The 19,671-nt window shown below is 45.2% G+C and overlaps 1 protein-coding gene across 1 annotated transcript in view; it reads right to left on the bottom strand.

The window, feature by feature from the left end:
• LOC145413489 (uncharacterized) overlaps nucleotides 1-13,194 on the bottom strand; it is a 119,809-nt gene extending 106,615 nt beyond the window's left edge. The window contains exons 1-2 of the mRNA XM_080283185.1: nucleotides 13,154-13,194; nucleotides 4,177-4,250 (exon numbers count right to left, since the gene is read on the bottom strand). Of these exons, the coding sequence (XP_080139311.1) occupies nucleotides 4,177-4,250; nucleotides 13,154-13,194 (115 nt within the window). The remainder of the gene's footprint in view (nucleotides 1-4,176; nucleotides 4,251-13,153) is intronic.
• Between the last annotated feature and the right edge of the window lie 6,477 nt (nucleotides 13,195-19,671).

Here is a 19,671-nt window from a genome sequence, read left to right as displayed (position 1 = left end):
TAAGAAACACGAATGAAAGAGAGAAGAGGGAGAGGATGTGTAAAGACGGTGTATAGAAAGGGAAGGAGAGAGAGAGAAGAGGAGGAGAGGAGGGGAAGATGAGGGAGGCAAGAATGAGGAGAAAGAAAAAGAGGTTGCATTAATGAGAATGAAGACATGAAGGGAGGATGCAAGAAAGGAGGAGGGAGGAGAAACAATGAGGAAGACGGATGGAAAGAATGAGGAAGTGACTGAGATGAGGAAGGGGGGAAACACGCTTCAGGAATAAAGGTGAAGAGAGAGAGGAAAGGGAGAAGGAGGGCGGAGAAAGAATGAGGATGAGGAAGAGGTCTGGAACCTGCTAGGAAAGAGGAAGATGGAGAGGAAGGGAAGGAAGAGGGAGGAGGAAGAAGGAGAGCGAGCAGAACGAGATAAGGAAGGAGGAAGAGAGGATGATGGGGGAGATGAAACAGGGAGGAAGGGGTAAGAATGAAGGGGGGGGGGGGAGAGAGAGAGAGAGAGAGAGGGGGGGGAGGTACCGGTATTGTGTGGGAGGTTGGAATGAGTGGGCATGAAGGAGGGGGAGAGAGAGGGAGGGGAGAATAGAGAGGGAGAGGGAGGGAGGGAGGGAGGGGAGGGGAGAGGGAGGGTAAGAATGATGGGAGAAGGAGGAGGATAGGCTAGGCATGAATGAGAGGGAGGGTACGAAAGAGGGAGCGGAGAAAAAGGTGTGTGTGTGTGTGTGTGTGTGTGTGTGTGTGTGAGAGAGAGAGAGAGAGAGAGAGAGAGAGAGAGAGAGAGAGAGAGAGAGAGAGAGAGAGAGAGAGAGAGAGCACAGATGGAAGAATGAAAATCAGAGAAAGGGGAAAGCATGAAGCAGAAAGGAAATGCAAGTAGTTAATGAGTGTGTGAAGGAAATAAGAAAGCGAAGGAAAGGAAGAAAAAAAACATGGAAGTGGAAGGGAAAGAAGTGAAGGAAGAAGAGGATGGAAAAAGTACACAAGATGGAGAAAAGTAAGGAAAAAGAAAGAGGAAGGGAAGGAAAAGTAAGGAGGAAGGGAGAAGCTAGGAAAAGGGAGCAAGGAACAAGAGAGGAAGGAGGAAGGGAGATGTAAGAGGGAGAAATAGCTAAGAAAGATGAAGGAAGGGAGAAGGGAGGAAGGGGGAAGGAGGGGAGGAAGACGGAAGGGGACCGTAAAGAGGGAGGGAAGAGCATGACCGGGGGAGGAGGAGGACCAAAGTGGGAGGAAGAAAAAGAGGGTGGTAGGAAGGAGGAGGAGGGAGGAGGAAGAAAGGGGGGTGGGGGTGACAAGGGAGGAACCAGCACGCAAAGTAAGGCATATTTTACATTGATGGCCACCCTTCCCTACCACAACTACCACCACCATCACAACTGCCAAAATTACAACCACCGCTACTACCAAAAACCACCCACCCAACCACAACTACCTGACACGGAAGGAAAACCCACCCCTACAACAACCACCATCATCAAAACTACTACCACCACCACCATCACCACTATCACAACCACACCACTACCTCCACAATCACTACCACGGCTCTACCTCCTTTCCACTGCACTTCTTCGTGGCTAGCATTATATTCCAGTGTTAATATTGGTTACAACTCAGCAAAACTTACAAGATGGAGAGGTGGCAGTTTTAGGCGAGAGAGAGAGAGAGAGAGAGAGAGAGAGACCTATCGCCCCTGCTAACCTAACTCTAATGCATAAACAATAGCACATTACGGGAACAATACTTAATTTTAACCCCAGACAAAAAAATACCAAAAATCCATATCCCTTCCCATCTTTTTTTTTCTTCTTCCATCTAACGGCACTTGTTTTTCCAATTTCCGTTTTCCAAAATTAAACTTGCAAAACAATGGTTGCAAGTTTATATTGGATCTGTTGTGCGTGAGACAGACACAGAAAACGTGAATATAAAATGGTGAAAGGAATATCAAGATTATATAGCCTAACGTTTTACAGATAAAGAAATAGATAGATAGACAGACAGATATAAATAGATAAGTTGATAGATATACTTTACACGGAAACTCTGGACGTTATTCACAAATTAATAACTTCTTTTCGTGACAGATGAAGAACAAGGTATAACAATAACTTCCCTATCGTTTAATAGGTTTTTGAATACGTAACAATAACTTTCATTTAATACTTCTGAAGAACATAGAACAATAAATAAATAAATAATCGTGACTTACATATGCATGAAGAACAAGGCATAACAAACAGAACAACTTTCCTATCACTTAATCCTTTTTAGAACAATAACTTTCACTTTATACTTTTCGAAGAACAATGAGTAGCTAATGATGACGATGACGAGGAGGAGGAGGAGGACGGAGGAAAAAAAGGATGGATGATGATAAGGAGAAGCAGGATGGACGGACTGATGATGATGACGATAACGAGGAGGAGGAGGAGAACAGGTGGTTGGAGTGATGATGATAAGGAGGAAGAGGAGGTGGACGAATGAGAAGGATGGATGAAGATAAGATGGAGGAGGCTGGATGGATGATGATGATGGTGAATGGACTGATGATGATGATGATGATGATGATGATGAGGATGAGGAGGAGGAGGGACAAGGAGGAGAAGGATACCAGGATGAATGATGATATGGACTTGCTGTACGCATTTTAACTTCCGTCTAACTTCAGGTCGGGTAGACTAACCCAATTTTGGTACAAGTCAGGTGAACAAAGGTAAGTTAGCCTATAAATAATACTATAAAGGAAAACCGGAATTAGATTACATGATATATCGATGAAACAGCTCTCTCTCTTTCTATCTATCTAGGTATCCATCTATCGCCCTTCCCTCCTCTCCCCCCTCTCTTTCACTTCCTATTTCCTTCCCCTCCCCTCTGTTTCTAATTTCTCTTCCCCCCTTTCTCCCTATCTCTCTCTCTCTTTCATTACTAAAGGGAAATTCGATAAACACAGCAAAGGAACCTACATTTTAAAGCTTAATTTGTACACACACACACACACACACACACACACACACACACACCATACAAAGGGACATTCGCTCTATAAATTAAAGGACTTTGACCAAATTTGAACATCAATCAAAAATACTGGTACCGTTTTTTTTTTTTTTTTTTTTTTTAACCAAATTAACTCTCTCTCTCTCTCTCTCACACACACACACACGCACAAAATGGAGGGTAGTTTAGACAATAGGCGATATAAAAATAGTACAAAGGAACATCTAAACTGGATCCATCAGTAGTGTGGTAATTTTTTTATACTTTCCCACAAATAAATTACACACACATTCTCTCTCTCTCTCTCTCTCTCTCTCTCACACACACACACCCTATCTCTTTCATACACACACACACACACATTCTCTCTCTCTCTCTCTCACACACACACACACACACACCAATAATCTCTCTCTCTCCCCGTCTCTCTTTCACACACAAAGTACAACATACAAAAGAACAAGGAAAACAAACACAAACCAAACTCCTGCAAACACACATCTCGATAAAGGGAAGGTTAGGAGCAAACAGATAATAACAATAACAATAACTATAATAATACCAATAACTGTAGAAAAATAAAACAGTAGCCACAAGAAAATAAACAGTAAACACAAACCGATAAAACAGACATAAATACCTGCACTAAATCAACGTTGTGTAGCAGTTCACTTTATTTACCGTTAATAATAAAAATAATAAAGATCTTAAGGCTACAATATAATCCCTGAACAGCAATAAATAAATAAATAAAACACAGAGAGTGCTGAAGTTAAGCTCACGATAATTAAAGATGATTAAAACACCAACACACACGACTACCAGCATGTGTACTCGAGAATAACGAGAAAAACACGGAAAAAACACAAACATGAAAACACAAACACACACACAAACCATGAAAAGACACACACAAAACCATGAAAGTACACACACACAAAACCATGAAAGTACACACACACAAAACCATGAAAATACAAACACAAAAAAAACATGAAAATATACACACACACAAAACCATGAAAATACACACACACAAAACCATGAACACACATACACAGGCCAAAGGAGAGACAGGTTAGGTGCACGTTATATCAGGCCGTGGAGGAGGGGGGGTACGGCTAATGCAAAATCCATTCTTGCCCCCAAAACTTTGCCAAGCCGTTATCCAACTTACCTTTGGCGACTTTAGGGCTCGGCGGAGACACAAACTTAATCCGAATAGGCGCCAGGGTGGACTTTTGACATGGGCTGGGGGTAGGAGGCAAAGCGGAGAAAAACAAAAACGGTAAAATTCAAAATACGGGTCTTCAGTTTTGCAAATCCACTGCGAATGGCCTTTTTGGAGGGTAAACGGTCCTTTGGCTTTTTGAAATGGTCACACAGCACTCAGAATATGCCATCCTTGAAGCCTCCGTCGCGCGCGTTTTTGGAAATGTGTCAATCGGTGGTTAATTCTCACATTTTGTTCCGTTCACAGAGACACGTCGGGAGCGCAGGGACACACAACCTTCCCCTTCGATGGTCTGTGCGCGACTGAACCTGCAGGGAAGTGTTCGTCCGTCTGTCTGTCGGTGCTCTTGGCTCTTACCTACCTACCTTCTTCCCCTCCCCTCCCCTCCATTCCCTCTTCCCCTCCACTTCATACCTCCCCTCTCCTCCACGAACCCTCACTCTATTCCCCTCGTCCTAACCTCTCCCTCCCCTCCCCTCTCCTCTCTCCACACTCCCTCTTTTTCCTATCCTTGCCCTCTTTTCTTGCCTTCCCTTTTCCTACCTTTCATTTCCTCATCTCTTAGTTCCTCCTAATTTCTTTTCCTTTTCTTCTCTTTCTTCTTCCTCTCCTCCTCCTTCTTTTTCTTCCCCTTCTTCCTCTCCCTTTCTTCTTCTTCCTCCTCCTCCCATTCTTATTCATTTCCTCCTCCTCTTCTTTTCATTTTCTTTTCTTCTTTCCTTTTCTTATTCTCCTCCTATTTCTTTCTCTTCTTCTTCCTCCTATTTGACTTCTTTTCTTCTTCCTCTTCCCCATCCTCCCATTTTTATTCATCTTCCTCCTCCTCCTCCTCTTCTTCCATATCTCTACACAAAATCTTTCCACGCCTATCTCTCTTCTATTGTAACACCTTCTTATCATACTTCCTTATCTTTTTATCTCATCTACATCAAACATCCCGATTTTCACTTTTCTTCGTCCTGTTCTTTAAGATTTCGTTTGTCTTTTTCACTTCCTCCTTTCATAATTTTTCATTCCATCCCTTTTCGTCTATTTCCATTTCATATTCTGTTTTTCTACTTCGTTCTATCTTATATCTTTCATTATTCTTTTCCAATGATAAAGATAGATATAGACAGAGATAGATAAATAGATAGACAGATAGATAAAGACATAGGTAGACAAAGGGGCAATGATAAATACTGAGAGAGAGAGAGAGAGAGAGAGAGAGAGAGAGAGAGAGAGAGAGAGAGAGAGAGAGAGAGAGAGATTTAGCTGTCGTCATAAGCGGCTAGAGGGATTACATACACGATACATACGTCAATCCCGGGTTAAATAAATCTCCTTGGTTACTAGTCCAGACACGCACTCGGCATCAATCCCCTTGCGTCAGAGGAATACACAAACGATTTTCCTTTAGCGATTTAGTCTACTTTTTCCTCTTTCGCGGCTCCATGACTCAGCTGAATAAAATCGTCTGCTCAGAGGGATACACAAACGATTTTCCTTTGGCGATTTGGTCTACACAAACGATTTTTCTTTGGCGATTTAGGCTACATAAACGATTTTCCTTTGGCGATTTAGTCCACGCAAACGATTTTCCTTTAGCGATTTAGTGTACATAATTTTCCTTTGGCGACTTAGTGTACACAAACGATTTTCCTTTAGCGATTGAGTCTACAAAAACGATTTTCTTTGGGCGATTTAGTTTATGCAAACGATTTTCCTTTAGCGATTTAGTCTACTTTTTCCCCTTTCGCCACACCTCTAGAGCAGTCTCGGTCATGAAGGGGGTTGTTGATAGCAATGTTAATTGTAGTTTTATTATTATTTTTATTTTAACTACAGGAAACGTGATTAAGATATAAGTGGATATTAACTTGATGAACATCTATTTATCTATCTATCTATCTCCATTTATCTGCCTGTCTACTCCTATCTATCTAACTATATCTAACCATCTATCTACATCTATTTGTATCTATCTTTGCCCTCGTATGTCTATCTAATCCCAGACACCTTAATGACTGAAGGGGTGGCCACAAACAAGTCACCTCCACGTCACCCTGTCCCGCGCAATCAGGCTACCCTCTCTCCAACACACACACAATGATAAAGATACTTGTAATTCTCCTAAATCCCACCACAGTAAATCGCTGGGTATATAAAAGCAGACCTAAGTAAATATATTGTGTGTGTGTGTGTGTGTTAGAGAGAGAGAGAGAGAGAGAGAATTTTTTGCCCTCAATAAACTCTACGGATGTTAACAGCCCAAAATGGCGAGCCGTCCAAGGAAGAGAAGAGAAAGAAAAATGAGAGTATATAAGGGAGGGTGGCGTGGTATGGGAGGGGGGTCGTTAATGAGTAGGGATGGACAGGCATGGGTGTTAAGGCTGTAATTCTTCTTTTATACTCTTCTTTCATTCATTCAATTCTCTCTCTCTCTCTCTCTCATCCCTTCACTCTTTCTTTCACTTTCTATCATACTTCATACTCCTCTTTTCTATCACCTTTTTCTTCGTTTATAATTCCCTACTCTCTCTCTCTGTTTTCACCTCATTCATTTCCTTCATCCCCCCACCTCTTTGTCTGTCTCTGTCTCTCTCTCTCGTCCCCACCCGTTGCTAGGTGACAATTAAAGCATCTATTTATACCAGCCTCAAACTTTTAACACAGCTGCTCTCTCTCTCTCTCTCTCTCTCTCTCTCACACACACACACACACACACACACGGAGGTCAAGAAGTTCACAGCGTCTTTTAACCCTTTCTTCCCGCGCACCGGACACTCCTTGGCGACGTAAGATGGTGCGTCGATACCCGGCAGACGCACCGATGGAGGCTGTACCGTAAAGCTTTCTCTCGCCGACGCAGGTATTTCACACAAAAATAGTTACAATACCCATGAATAACTAAAAAAAACAATCAAATATAACTAACCAAAGAAGCAAATATTTCAACTTAATAAATAGCCAACTTTTAATATAGCAAAACCAATTAAATGTGACGCCAATAAATGAAAATAAATCACCAGTAACTGGACATAACTGGCCAAAAAAAAAAAAAAAACTAACTCGAAATACTAACAGAATTTAATTGATCAAGAAAGCAATAAATCAGGTGGCAAAATTATTAAACGAAGCTGAACCAGTAATAATAATAATAATAATAATAATAATAATAATAATCTCGAAGTATTAATCAAGGGAGCAAGAAATCAACTGACGAATCCAAACTTTAATTAAAAAAAAATAATAATAATTGAAAACTGGAAAAATAAATAAATAAAGGAAATAGCCAATGGACAAGCCCCTACACACAGACCAACTAAGCCGGACTGACCAAAGAGGCAGGAAATCAATTGACAAATGCACAAACTTGGCTGCAGCAATCAAGTAAAGCCTCTCCACTGTTGCAACATCCGGTAACATCCATCACAACTCAAATGGACCAATCAGAATCGAGAGCTGAGGCTAACACTCCACTCGACCAATGGCGAGGTTTGTTTACCTCTGACGTCATCGGCTGCCCAACGTTTTTCTTCACTCCTTCAAAGCTATGATTATTTCTCAAACATTCTGACAATTCTAAAACTGTAGTCGGCTTTAATGATGGCTATGGAGAATTTTGATCGCCTCTGAATGACTTTATTCAGTTCAAAAAGTGATGTTAAACTGCTATAACTAACACTGGACAACTTCATGAATGTCAAGACTTTTAGCAACACACTCTTTACTTCTTCCTTACATTACTTATTCCCTCTTACAATTCTTTTTACCTCTCTCTTCCTCTTCCATGTTCTACTATATATACCATTCTTCCTTCATCCACCAATTTCTTCTCCTCACTGTACTTTCCATCCTTCTTCCTTCTCCCGCAAATCCCTCCGCCATCCATGTGTCGTCCATCCTACCTCCCTCCCTCCTTCTCACTGTATTTTTTTTTTTTTTAGAATCCACCCTTCCATCCAACCAACTATCTATCAATCTACCTATCTATCTAGCCAGCCAGCCTTCTCTCACTAACTCATACAACCATTCTCCCTCCCTTACCTCCTCAACTATCAGATCCTATTTTCCTCCCTCATCCCTTCACCTATCCACCCTTTTTCCCTCCCTTCTCTCCTTCCTTCCTTTCTTCCTCTCTCCCACCCACATTCCCTTCTATCTTTCCACCCACCCTTCCTCCCTCCCTCTTCCTTTCCCTCCCTCCACCTGTGAATGACAAGGTGACAAGGGAGGGAGCAAGGGAGGGAGATTGTCAAAGGGTGAACACAGGGAGAGGAGGAGGCATTGGTAGGTGCTTTCTCTCCAGGGAGGAAGGGAGGGAGGGAGGAAAGAGCAGTAGGGACAAAAAGAGAAAAGAGGGAGGGAAGAGGTGAGGAAAAAAAAGAGATGTAGATATAGATGGATAACGAGAGAGAGAGAGAGAGAGAGAGAGAGAGAGAGAGAGAGAGAGAGAGAGAGAGAGGTACAATGATATATGGAGGAAGTAAATGCAGAAAAAAGAAAAAGGTGAGAAAGAATAAGATAAAGGCTGAAGGATGACAGGAAGAAGAGGAAGGAGGGGGGAAGAAAGGAAGAGGAGGAGGAGGTAAGGAAGAGTTATGGAAGATGGAGGTGTGAAAGGCACTGGGCTGGAAGCGACGGAAAAAGTGAGAGAGAGAGAGAGAGAGAGAGAGAGAGAGAGAGAGAGAGAGAGAGAGAGAGAGAGAGAGAGTTACAACCAACAATAAAAACAGCTCAACCAAATTAAAGAAGAAAACAAGGAGAGAAATAAGACGAAGGAAGCAGTAAAGGAAGACAATAAAGACACTCGTAAAGAAGAGGTGAAGCAGATGAAGGGCAGCAGAAGGGACGGCACGAGGAGTAAAGAAAAAATTAAAGAAAAGTTTGGTCCTGTGATATCTATTTTTTTATCTTTCTCTTTCTCTCTCTCGTTATCTATACATTCCTCTTCATTCCTTTATTCATTCATTCTCTCACACACTCTCTCCCTCATCCCTATCTTGTCTCTCCCTCCCTCTTTCCTTCCTCCCCCTCTCTCTCTCCCTCCCTCCCTCCTTCCTCCTCCTCCTCCCTTCCTCCTAGGCAAGACACATAACGAGCCAAAGTTCAAGAGGCTTTATAACTACCTCTCTCCTCCCCTTCTTCCTCTTTTCTCCCTTTTCTCTTCTTCTTCTTTCCTCTCTTTTCTTCCTCCTCTTTCTCCTACCTTTCATCTCCTCTTCTAACTCGTCTCTCCTTTCCGTCTTTATCCCTAACTCTTCACTCCCTCCTTACTTCTCTTCTCCTTCCCTCCTTTGTCCTCCTTCCCTTCCATTTCTTCCACTCTCTCTCCTTCACTTCCCTCTCTTTTTATCTCTTCTTTTTACCAGCAAAACTCCCTCTCTTTCTTCCACTTCCTTTATTTTGTCTTCTTCCTATAAATCTTCCTACATTTCTCTCCTCTTTCTTCCTCCTCTTCTTTATTATCTGTGTACTTCTCATATTTACTCTTTACCCTCTCTACTTTTCATTTTTTTGTGAAATAAAGAAGAAAAGATAAATGATGAAAATGAGAGAGAGAGAGAGAGAGAGAGAGAGAGAGAGAGAGAAGCAATCAGAGCGTGAGAGAGATGAGTAAAGAGGAGGGAAAAAAGAAGGGAAATGGGGCGACGAAGAAAACGAAATGGCGTGGAAAATGGAAAGACGGAAGGAAGGAAAGAAGGAAGGAAGAAAAAGAGGGAAAGACTGAAGGAAGAAGACGATGGAAAAAAGGAAGGAAGGAAAGAAAAGACGGAAGTGAGAAAAAAGGGAAACACGGACGAAGGAAAGTAAGAAAGACGGACGAAGGAAGGAAGGAGGAAGGAAAGACGGAAGAAGGAAAGAGGAAAGAAGGAATGACCGGCGATGGAAGGAAGGAAACAGAAGGGTGATAAAATAAGAAAAGAGGGAAAAGAAAGGGAAATATGAGACGAAGGTAAAAGAATTTATTTTGAGAATAATTGGAACAAATAAAAATGGAGAGAGAAACGAAAGAGAGAGATTAAATAGAGGAAAGAGAGATAAAGAGAGGAGAGTTTTGTAAGAAAATGGGGCGATCACACACACACACACACAAAACCATATGCCATAAACACTTCAGCCTTTCTCAGATTTCTCTCTCTCTTTCTCCCTCTCTCTCTCTCTCTCTCCACATGCCATAAACACTTCACTCTTCCTCAGATTCCTCTCCCTCCCTCTCTCTCATTTCCACCCTCCTCCCTTTCTTCTTCCAACTCCCTTAAGTCACTCTCCCTTTCTCAAGCATTATTATTATTCCCTTTCTTCCCTTCATCTCACATTTATTCATCTCCCCTACATTTCCCAGTGTACTTCCTTGTTGTCTCTTATACGCATTATTTCTTACCCTGTACACCCCACCCATTACCCTGTACACCCTACCCATTACTCTGTACACCCTACCCATTACCCTGTACACCCTACCCATTACTCTGTACACCCTACCCATTACCCTGTCCACCCCACCCATTACTCTGTCCACCCTACCCATTACCCTGTACACCCTACCCATTACCCTGTCCACCCCACCCATTACCCTGTCCACCCCACCCATTACTCTGTCCACCCTACCCATTACCCTGTCCACCCTACCCATTACCCTGTCCACCCCACCCATTACCCTGTCCACCCCACCCATTACCCTGTCCACCCTACCCATTACCCTGTCCACCCTACCCATTACCCTGTCCACCCCACCCATTACCCTGTCCACCCCACCCATTACCCTGTCCACCCCACCCATTACCCTGTCCACCCTACCCATTACCCTGTCCACCCCACCCATTACTCTGTCCACCCTACCCATTACCCTGTTCACCCCACCCATTACCCTGTCCACCCCACCCATTACCCTGTCCACCCCACCCATTACCCTGTCCACCTCACCCACTCCACCCACACACTGGGCATCAACTTGGCTGACAGAAGTGACGGATCTTTGTCAGCTGAAGTAAACGGACTACAGTCAGGTCAGCCTCAGATCTACCTTCCCTTGCCATTGACTGGGCTGAAAGGGGTGGGCAGCTTAGAACAAACGCGCTGTAGTAGGTATAATGTGTAGACAGAGCCAGGATTCCGGGGGCTTGAATGATGAGTGTGCTGTACTGTAGTAGGTATAATGTGTAGATAGAGCCAGGATTCCAGGGGCTTGAATGATGAGTGTGCTGTACTGTAGTAGGTATAATGTGTAGATAGAGCCAGGATTCCAGGGGCTTAAATGATGAGTGTGCTGTAGTAGGTATAATGTGTAGACAGAGCCAGGATTCCAGGGGCTTGAATGATGAGTGTGCTGTAGTAGGTATAATGTGTAGACAGAGCCAGGATTCCAGGGGCTTGAATGATGAGTGTGCTGTAGTAGGTATAATGTGTAGACAGAGCCAGGATTCCGGGGGCTTGAATGATGAGTGTGCTGTAGTAGGTATAATGTGTTGATAGAGCCAGGATTCCGGGGGCTTGAATGATGAGTGACTGGGCTGAAAGAGGTGGTCAGCTTAGAACAAACGCGCTGTAGTAGGTATAATGTGCTGACAGAGCCAGGATTCCGAGGGCCTGAATGATGAGTGACTGGAGGCATGGCCCACTGGACAGGACAAACGTGGACTGTCTAGATCAGGGGTTCTTAACCTGGGGTCCATGGATGAGCTTCAGGGTGTCCGTGAAGGTCAGAATAGTTGAGAACAATTTTGTGATGCCGTTTGGCATCATTAAAAAAAAAAGAGAGAAAAAAAAAAAATCGAGGAGTCTTGAAGAATTCTGGTGTTCACTGCCACAAGCGTCCCTGTGTGTGGCAGGGCGAGCTATGGTGCTGTGATTCCGTTTGCTGCTACGTACCTTTATGAGTCAGGGTTTTCAGCGTTTCTTTTTTCTTTTTCTTTTTGAGTTTTACGCCAAGTCCCCCTTTTTTGGATAAGGGCTAAGGCGTTGCCCCTGGGTAGAGGACTTTGGTTTGGAGCGTGTAACATTTTATGACCGGATGCCCTTCCTGATGTCTACCAATGACTCTTGGGTGGATTCGATCCTCCGACCCTTCGGTCAGAGTGGAGCGCTATAACCAACTGATCGTTTGTTTCTATCAAAACGAAAAGTCGAAATCAACTGGATGTTAGCGATGACATGCGTGTTTGCTTGCCAAAGACCACTCCACAAACTCATCTTATTCAAGCCAAACAACAACCCTGTCACTGAAATGAACTTTTGGGCAGAATTAATGTTTTGTTTTGTTTAATTTGCACAAGTTGGATGTATTTCATTTTTTCATCGAGTGGCCATTAGCTTTTCGATGAAAGAGTGGAAAACAGTTTTTTGTAAAGACAGTTTTATACTTCGTGTATGTCATACACTGCGTGAGGCAGTTTTCAGTAAAATAAAGTACAGGTACATTCATTGCATGCAAAATGCTGTGTTTGTGCTTATGTGCATTTTTCTAGGTTCATAGCTTTCACTAGAATCGCGAAGGTGTCCGTGACTCAGAAAAAGGTTAAGAACCACTGGTCTAGACGTTTCTACTCCTCACTCGGCCCGAGGGTGGGAAAGGAGGCCCGAATGATGATGATAATGTATAAAATATACACTGTATAATTTGCAGAATGTATACAATAGTGTGCATAATTTGCAGTATGTATACAATACAGTGTGTATAATTTGCAGTATCTATACAATACAGTGTGTATAATTTGCAGTATGTATACAATACAGTGTGTATAATTTGCAGTATCTATACAATACAGTGTGTATAATTTGCAGTATGTATACAATACAGTGTGCATAATTTGCAGTATGTATACAATACGGTGTGTATAATTGGACTAGCTGTCTGCAGAGGCCGTGTCTTTGATCCGTGGCGCCCCTTCGTCTCCGCCTCCTCCCTCTTCCTTTCCCTTCTCCTTCCCCATCAACTCACTCTCCTTCTAATTCCCCCTCACCGCCCTCATAATTAACCATTTCTTATTCATCTTCTTAGTCCTAAATAATTTTACATTTATTCATCAAAATCAAAATGAACTTCCTCCTCCTGCTGGTGGTGGTGGGGGTGCTGTGTGGGGCAGTGGGGGGGGTAGAGGGGGCTCGGGCCCGGGGTGCAGGTCGCGGCGACGACGCGGCTGCCGCACGCGGCCTGGAGGCCCGCGTGCGCCAGCTGGAGGCGCACCTGCACACCTACGGGCAGGCGATTGAGAGCCTTCGGCAACAGAAGGCTCAGCTGGAGTCTCAGAACCTCGCCCTGCAGCAGGAGGTTCAGGCGGCCCGGGCTTCGCTCCAAGATTAGGAGGAGTTTGCTCGGGTGCTGCAGGAGTAGAAAGACGAGGACGCGTGGGGCATCCTGGCCGACAAAGACGAAAAGGCCAACGCCCTCGCCACACGCCTGGACGCCGCCCATGAGGACCTGAAGGCCAAGAGCCATGAGTTGGATCACGTGACGGGCGAAATGCAGATACTGAAGGGCGCCCATGCAGACCACCTCCTGCTTCACCACGCCGAGACGCAGAAGCGGGAGGAGGTGGAGGGGCTCCTTCACGACGCCCAGAGCTCCCGTGATATCTGGGAAAGGCGACATCAGGAAGTCTCGGGTCAGCTCGAATCACGCGCATAGCATGCCAGAGAGCTGGAGGAGGAGCTGCAGGCTCTCCAAACCATACACCAGGACCGCCTGCAGCGCCTGCAGGACACAGAACGTCGCCATGATGAAGAAAAACGCAGGCGACTGGACCTCGAAAGTCACCTTGAGGAGGCGCAGCGGGCGCTGCAGGCCTGGGAGCGGCAGCACGCCCAGACTCACAGGGACCTTACCCACCACCAGGAGCGGGGAGCCCAGATGGAGTCCGTGCTGAAGGAGGCCGAAATGGTCTTATCTTCACAAGACCACGAACTTGGTTCCTTACGCCAAAAGGTGGTGGATCAGAGCCAGGCGCTGGAGGAGGCCCAGGCAGACGCCCAATCAAGGGAAGCCGCCCACGCCAGCCTCCAGGCAGGTATGGCTGAATTAATGAAAAAACATGAGGCGGCCCAAAACCAACTGGACGAAATAAGACAAGGCCACGCCCAGGCCCTCCGGCAGCACCAGCACGGCATCAGCCGGAGGGATGAGGCCATAAAAGGTCATAAGAACCAGATCAGGGGTCACCTACGAACCATTCGTCAACGTGAAAACCTGATCAATGACCTAACTTCGGAAAATCGAGGCCTGCGCAAGGCCAGAAAGGACTTGCGCAAAAACAGTAATGACCTTCAAGCCCACCTGGCCCGGCACCATGGCCTGGTCCTGGCCCTCGTCAAGCAAGATGAGGCGCTGCGGGACAAGGTCCTGGCCCTGGCCGGCCAGTGAGCGCATTGTGTCCAATTACACTCGAATTGAACTTTATTGTCCCACACCAAAACGGGACTCGCATTAGGAGGTGTCGCTCCGAGGGAGGCAGCCCAGTAAGAGGTGTTGGGTAGTGAGGTGTAGCTGAGTACAGGATGTGTCAGAGTAAGAGGTGTTGGGTAGTGAGGTGTAGCTGAGTACAGGATGTGCCCGAGTAAGTGGTGTTGTGTAATGAGGTGTAGCTGAGTACAGGATGTGCCCGAGTAAGTGGTGTTGTGTAATGAGGTGTAGCTGAGTACAGGATGTGTCAGACTAAGAGGTGTTGTGTAGTAGGAGATGGACGGTAGCACGCCAGAGGTGTAGCATCCTAGAGGTGTAACACCCTAGAGGTGTAACACCCTAGAGGTGTAACACCCTAGAGGTGTAACACCCTAGTGGTGTAACACCCTAGAGGTGTAACACCCTAGAGGTGTAACATCCTAGAGGTGTAACACCCTAGTGGTGTAACACCCTAGAGGTGTAACACCCTAGTGGTGTAACACCCTAGAGGTGTAACACCCTAGTGGTGTAGCATCCTAGAGGTGTAACATCCTAGAGGTGTAACACCCTAGTGGTGTAACACCCTAGTGGTGTAACACCCTAGTGGTGTAACACCCTAGAGGTGTAACACCCTAGCAGTGTAAAGGTATGGTGCGCTAGATGGTGGATAGGAGTGGCAGGTTGACAGGTGGATGGGAGTGGCACGCTGAGAGGTGGACGGGAATGGCACGCTGAGAGGTGGACGGGAATGGCACGCTGAGAGGTGGACGGGAATGGCAGGTTGACAGGTGGACGGGAGTGGCACGCTGAGAGGTGGACGGGAGTGGCACGCTGAGAGGTGGATGGGAGTGGCACGCTGAGAGGTGGACGGGAATGGCACGCTGAAAGGCGTGTCCCGTGCCCACACAAAGCACTATCTTCTCTCACTTTTTCACTTTTCTTTATCTCACTTTTATACACATCTATCTACCTCATCTATCTATCTATCGCTCTCTCTCTCTCTATCTATCTATAATCTCCGTCTCCCTTCTATCCCCCTCCACCTCTTCTCCCACTATCCCTCTCTTTCATCTTCCCTTCTCTCCTTTCCCTCTCCCCCACCCTCTCTTCCATATCCCCCTCCCCCTATCGTCCTCCACTCTCCCATCTCCCTCCCCCTCTCTTTCACTTCCCCTTCTCCCTCTCCCTCTTCTCTTTCCCCAACCCCTCTTTGCTCCCTATCTCTCTCTCCCCCTCCCTCTTCCCTTTCCCCAACCCCTCTTTGCTCCCTATCTCTCTCTCCCCCCCCTCTTCCCTTTCCCCAACTCCTCTTTGCTCCCTATCTCTCTCCCCCCCTCCCTCTTCCCTTTCCCCAACTCCTCTTTGCTCCCTATCTCTCTCTCCCCCTCCCTCTTCCCTTTCCCCAACTCCTCTTTGCTCCCTATCTCTCTCTCCCCCTCCCTCTTCCCTTTCCCCAACTCCTCTTTGCTCTCTCTCTCTATTTTCTTGCTGGCTCTCCAAATTAGCCACAAAATGACTACTTTCATGTGCAGAGCGAGGCTGGAGAAATGAAGTTAGAGGAGCCTTTGTTGGCCAGCATGAGTCTTAACAGCAATAGGGAAATGAGGCAACGGCCATTTTATTTACTGCAGAGAGAGAGAGGGGGGGGGGATGCGTGGAAAATAACAAAGGGAAGAATAAGTAAATCAATGGTACATGAGAGAGAGAGAGAGAGAGAGAGAGAGAGAGAGAGAGAGAGTGAGAGGTGGGGGGGGGAAGAAATAGGTAATGAACTCTGACGTGTATCCCATGGGAGAGAAGAGGGGAGGGGAAGAAAAACGGTAAGATGAGGGGAGAGGGAAGGGGAGGGGGAGGGGAAGAGGTGAGGGGAAATACATGAAAGAGGAAGGAGAGAAAAGGAAGTGGGGAGAGATGGAGGGAAGGTGAGGGGAGGGGGAAGGGGAGGAAGTAAGGAAGGGAGGGACGGGGTGAGGGGAAAGAGAAGGAAATAGGATGAGGAAACGATGGGAAAGAGGAAGGAGGAAGGAAGAGGTGAGGTGAGGGAGGGAGAGGGGATATAAGCAGGGAAGGGATAAGCGAGAGGGGAGAGAGGAGGAAAGAGGGAAGAGGAGAAGGGAGTGAGGAGGAAAGAGGGAAGAGGAGAAGGGAGAGAGGAGGAAAATGGGAAGAGGAGGGGAGGTGAGGGGAGAAGAAAAAAAGAGGAGGGGTGGGAGGAAAAAATGAAGGGCAGACTGACAGAAGTGAAGAGTGGGAGAGAGGGGAAATATATGAGAGAGAGAGAGAGAGAGAGAGAGAGAGAGAGAGAGAGAGAGAGAGAGAGAGAGAGAATCTAAAAATAACAAATGAAATGAGAAAAAAGTGAGAGAAACTAAGGACCAATAAAGTATATATATATATATATATATATATATATATATATATATATATATTTTTATATATATATATATATATGAAAAAACAAAAGAAAAAAGACGTTTAAAAAAAAAAAAATAAAATAAAAAAAAAGCCAAGTGAGCCAGAAGAAATAAAGGAGGGAATGTGAGAGAGTGAGAGAGAGCCAAAAATTCGCCATAAGTTGTAATTAGCACCTTCCTGCTCTCCTTCCCTCCGCCATTACAACTGATCCCAACCATCCAACCTTCCATTCACTTCAGCCCTCCAATTTCCCCTTCTATCCAACCGTTCCCCTACTTTTCCTTCTTTCCACTTCAGTCCAACCTCCACTATACTTTCCATCCATCCATCCAGCCTTCCATAAACTATCCAACCATCCACCCATCCAACCAACCAACCAGCCTTCCATACACTCTCCAACCATCCATCCAGCCTCCCATACACTCTCCATCCATCCATCCAACTTTCCCATACACTCCCCAACCATCCATCTATCCCTCCATCCATCCTAGCATCCAGCCCTCCAGTCAACCATCCATGCAGCCTTCCATCCATCCATCCAGTAAGGTGGTGGTAGCGGGGTGGGTAGAGTAGTGTGTGTGTGTGTGTGTGTGTGTGTGTGTGTGTGTGTGTGTGTGTGACAGAGAGAGAGAGAGAGAGAGAGAGAGAGAGAGAGAGAGTTTAAATGAGCTGGTTGTTAAGGGCGATATATTAAAAAATTAGTTCAACACGACATCTCCCCTTCTCTCTCTCTCTCACACACACACCTCTTCACTCTTTTCATCCCTCTTCCTTTCCCTTCGCCTCTGACCCAAATCCCTTCCCTCTCTTTAATTTTTCCCTTCCATTACCAACACCCGTCTCTCTCTCTCTCTCTCTCTGTCCTCCAGGCATGTTCCCCCTCTTCTTTCTTTTTTCTCTTCCCTCCAAACAAGGTCATTAGAGGAGGATATACGTGCTTGAGAGAGAGAGAGAGAGAGAGAATGAAGAATGGAAGGAAGGAAGGGTGGACTAAAAAAAGGAACTAAGAAGAAGGAAGGAGGGAAGGAAGTAAAAAATAATAATAATATAGGAAAGAGGAATAAAGAAAAAAACAAAGAAAAATGCACCAAGACGAAAAAGAAGAAAAAAAAAAAAGAAGTCGAGAAAAGGAAGGAACGGGAATTAAAATGAAAAGAGAAATATGAAAAAATACGATGGATAAATTAACAGACAGACAGACAGAAAGACACACACACACACTTGTCTATTTTATTCATCTATTTTTCCCTTCTCTTATTTTTTTATGCTCTCTCTCTCTGGCCCAGTGCTTAGAAACAAGGTGGCTTAATAGGAGGGAAGAGGGAGAGGGAGAGGGGAAGGAGAGAAAAGAAAGAGGAGGGGAAGGGAAGAGAAGGGAAGGAAACAGAAGGTATAAAAACGGAGAGAGGGAGAGAGGAAGGAGGGAAGGGAAGGGAAGGGATGGAATGGGAAGGAAGAGGAGAAGTGGGGAGGGAAATGAGGTATAGAAGTATGAGAAGTGACAATAAAAAGAAGTGATAATGCATGAAGGAGGAACTAAAAAGATTTATATGAACTGTAATGGTAACTAACTACACCAATTACCATCACAACTACTACCACAACTCTTATTACCACTGCAATTACTACGGTACAACATTCACCACCACCACCAACCACAATTACCACCACCACCACTAACATTACAACCACCACGAGTACATCACTAACACTACCACCACCACAACTGCCATCACAACCACTACCACCACAACTACCACCACCACCACAATTAACATCATAAATACCACCACCACAACTATCATCACAACCAACACCACTAACATCATTATCACCACCATCACAACCACCACCACCACAACCACTTTACCATTACGCTACCTCCCAGTGACCTCCACAATCACCACAACCACAAACAGAGCCACAAATCACCCAAAATAACCGAAGAAGCACGCATGAGAAGAAGAAAAACAAAAGCAGAAATAACCTGACCTCTTGTTACCTGCCCAGAATTTACCTATGACTGAGACGGAAGGAAAAACAAGGAAGTAAAAAGCGTCGTCAGAATGTTACCCCTTCATCACCACAAGTATGCAGGAAGAGGAGAAAAAACACGCACACAGAGTACCGTATATACAAAAAAACATACATACACAAATAGACACACACACACACACACACACACATAAATGCATACATATACGTAAATATAAACGCATCTCTAAGCAAGGTAATAAACTCACCCTCACACAAACTCACTCTCTCTCTCTCAAAGGCACAAATACGTGTTAACACCAGCCACACACCGCCTTAACACGGGGTTCGCAGTTCTCAGCAAAATATTCTTCCTGTTGCCCATGATCAAGGAGACAACTGTACAGCGTGGCAGTGATGGCGCGTGCACTCTTATCCACATTTCCGACTCTGCCTCCCGTTAGGTGTGTGTCCAGGGCGAGGGGTTGGGGTAGAATTAGCGTGGTGTGAAAAGCTGTTACCGTCAAAGTATTTTTCGGCCAAAAGGAGGTGTTATTATGAGAAATGGTGGAGGAACTGCAATGGGTAGTGGTGAGGAAGTGAGGAAGGGCCTGGTGGTGGTGAGGCAAGCTAAACCCCCCCCCACACACACGATTGGTTGGGCTACTACATCAGGTAAAATCTGATTCTCA

The sequence above is a fragment of the Coenobita brevimanus genome, chromosome 96 (assembly GCF_032717465.1).
Source record: "Coenobita brevimanus isolate Jiangsu-jjx chromosome 96, ASM3271746v2, whole genome shotgun sequence".
Classification (NCBI taxonomy): domain Eukaryota; kingdom Metazoa; phylum Arthropoda; class Malacostraca; order Decapoda; family Coenobitidae; genus Coenobita; species Coenobita brevimanus.
This window is presented reverse-complemented; position numbering and strand designations above follow the sequence as displayed.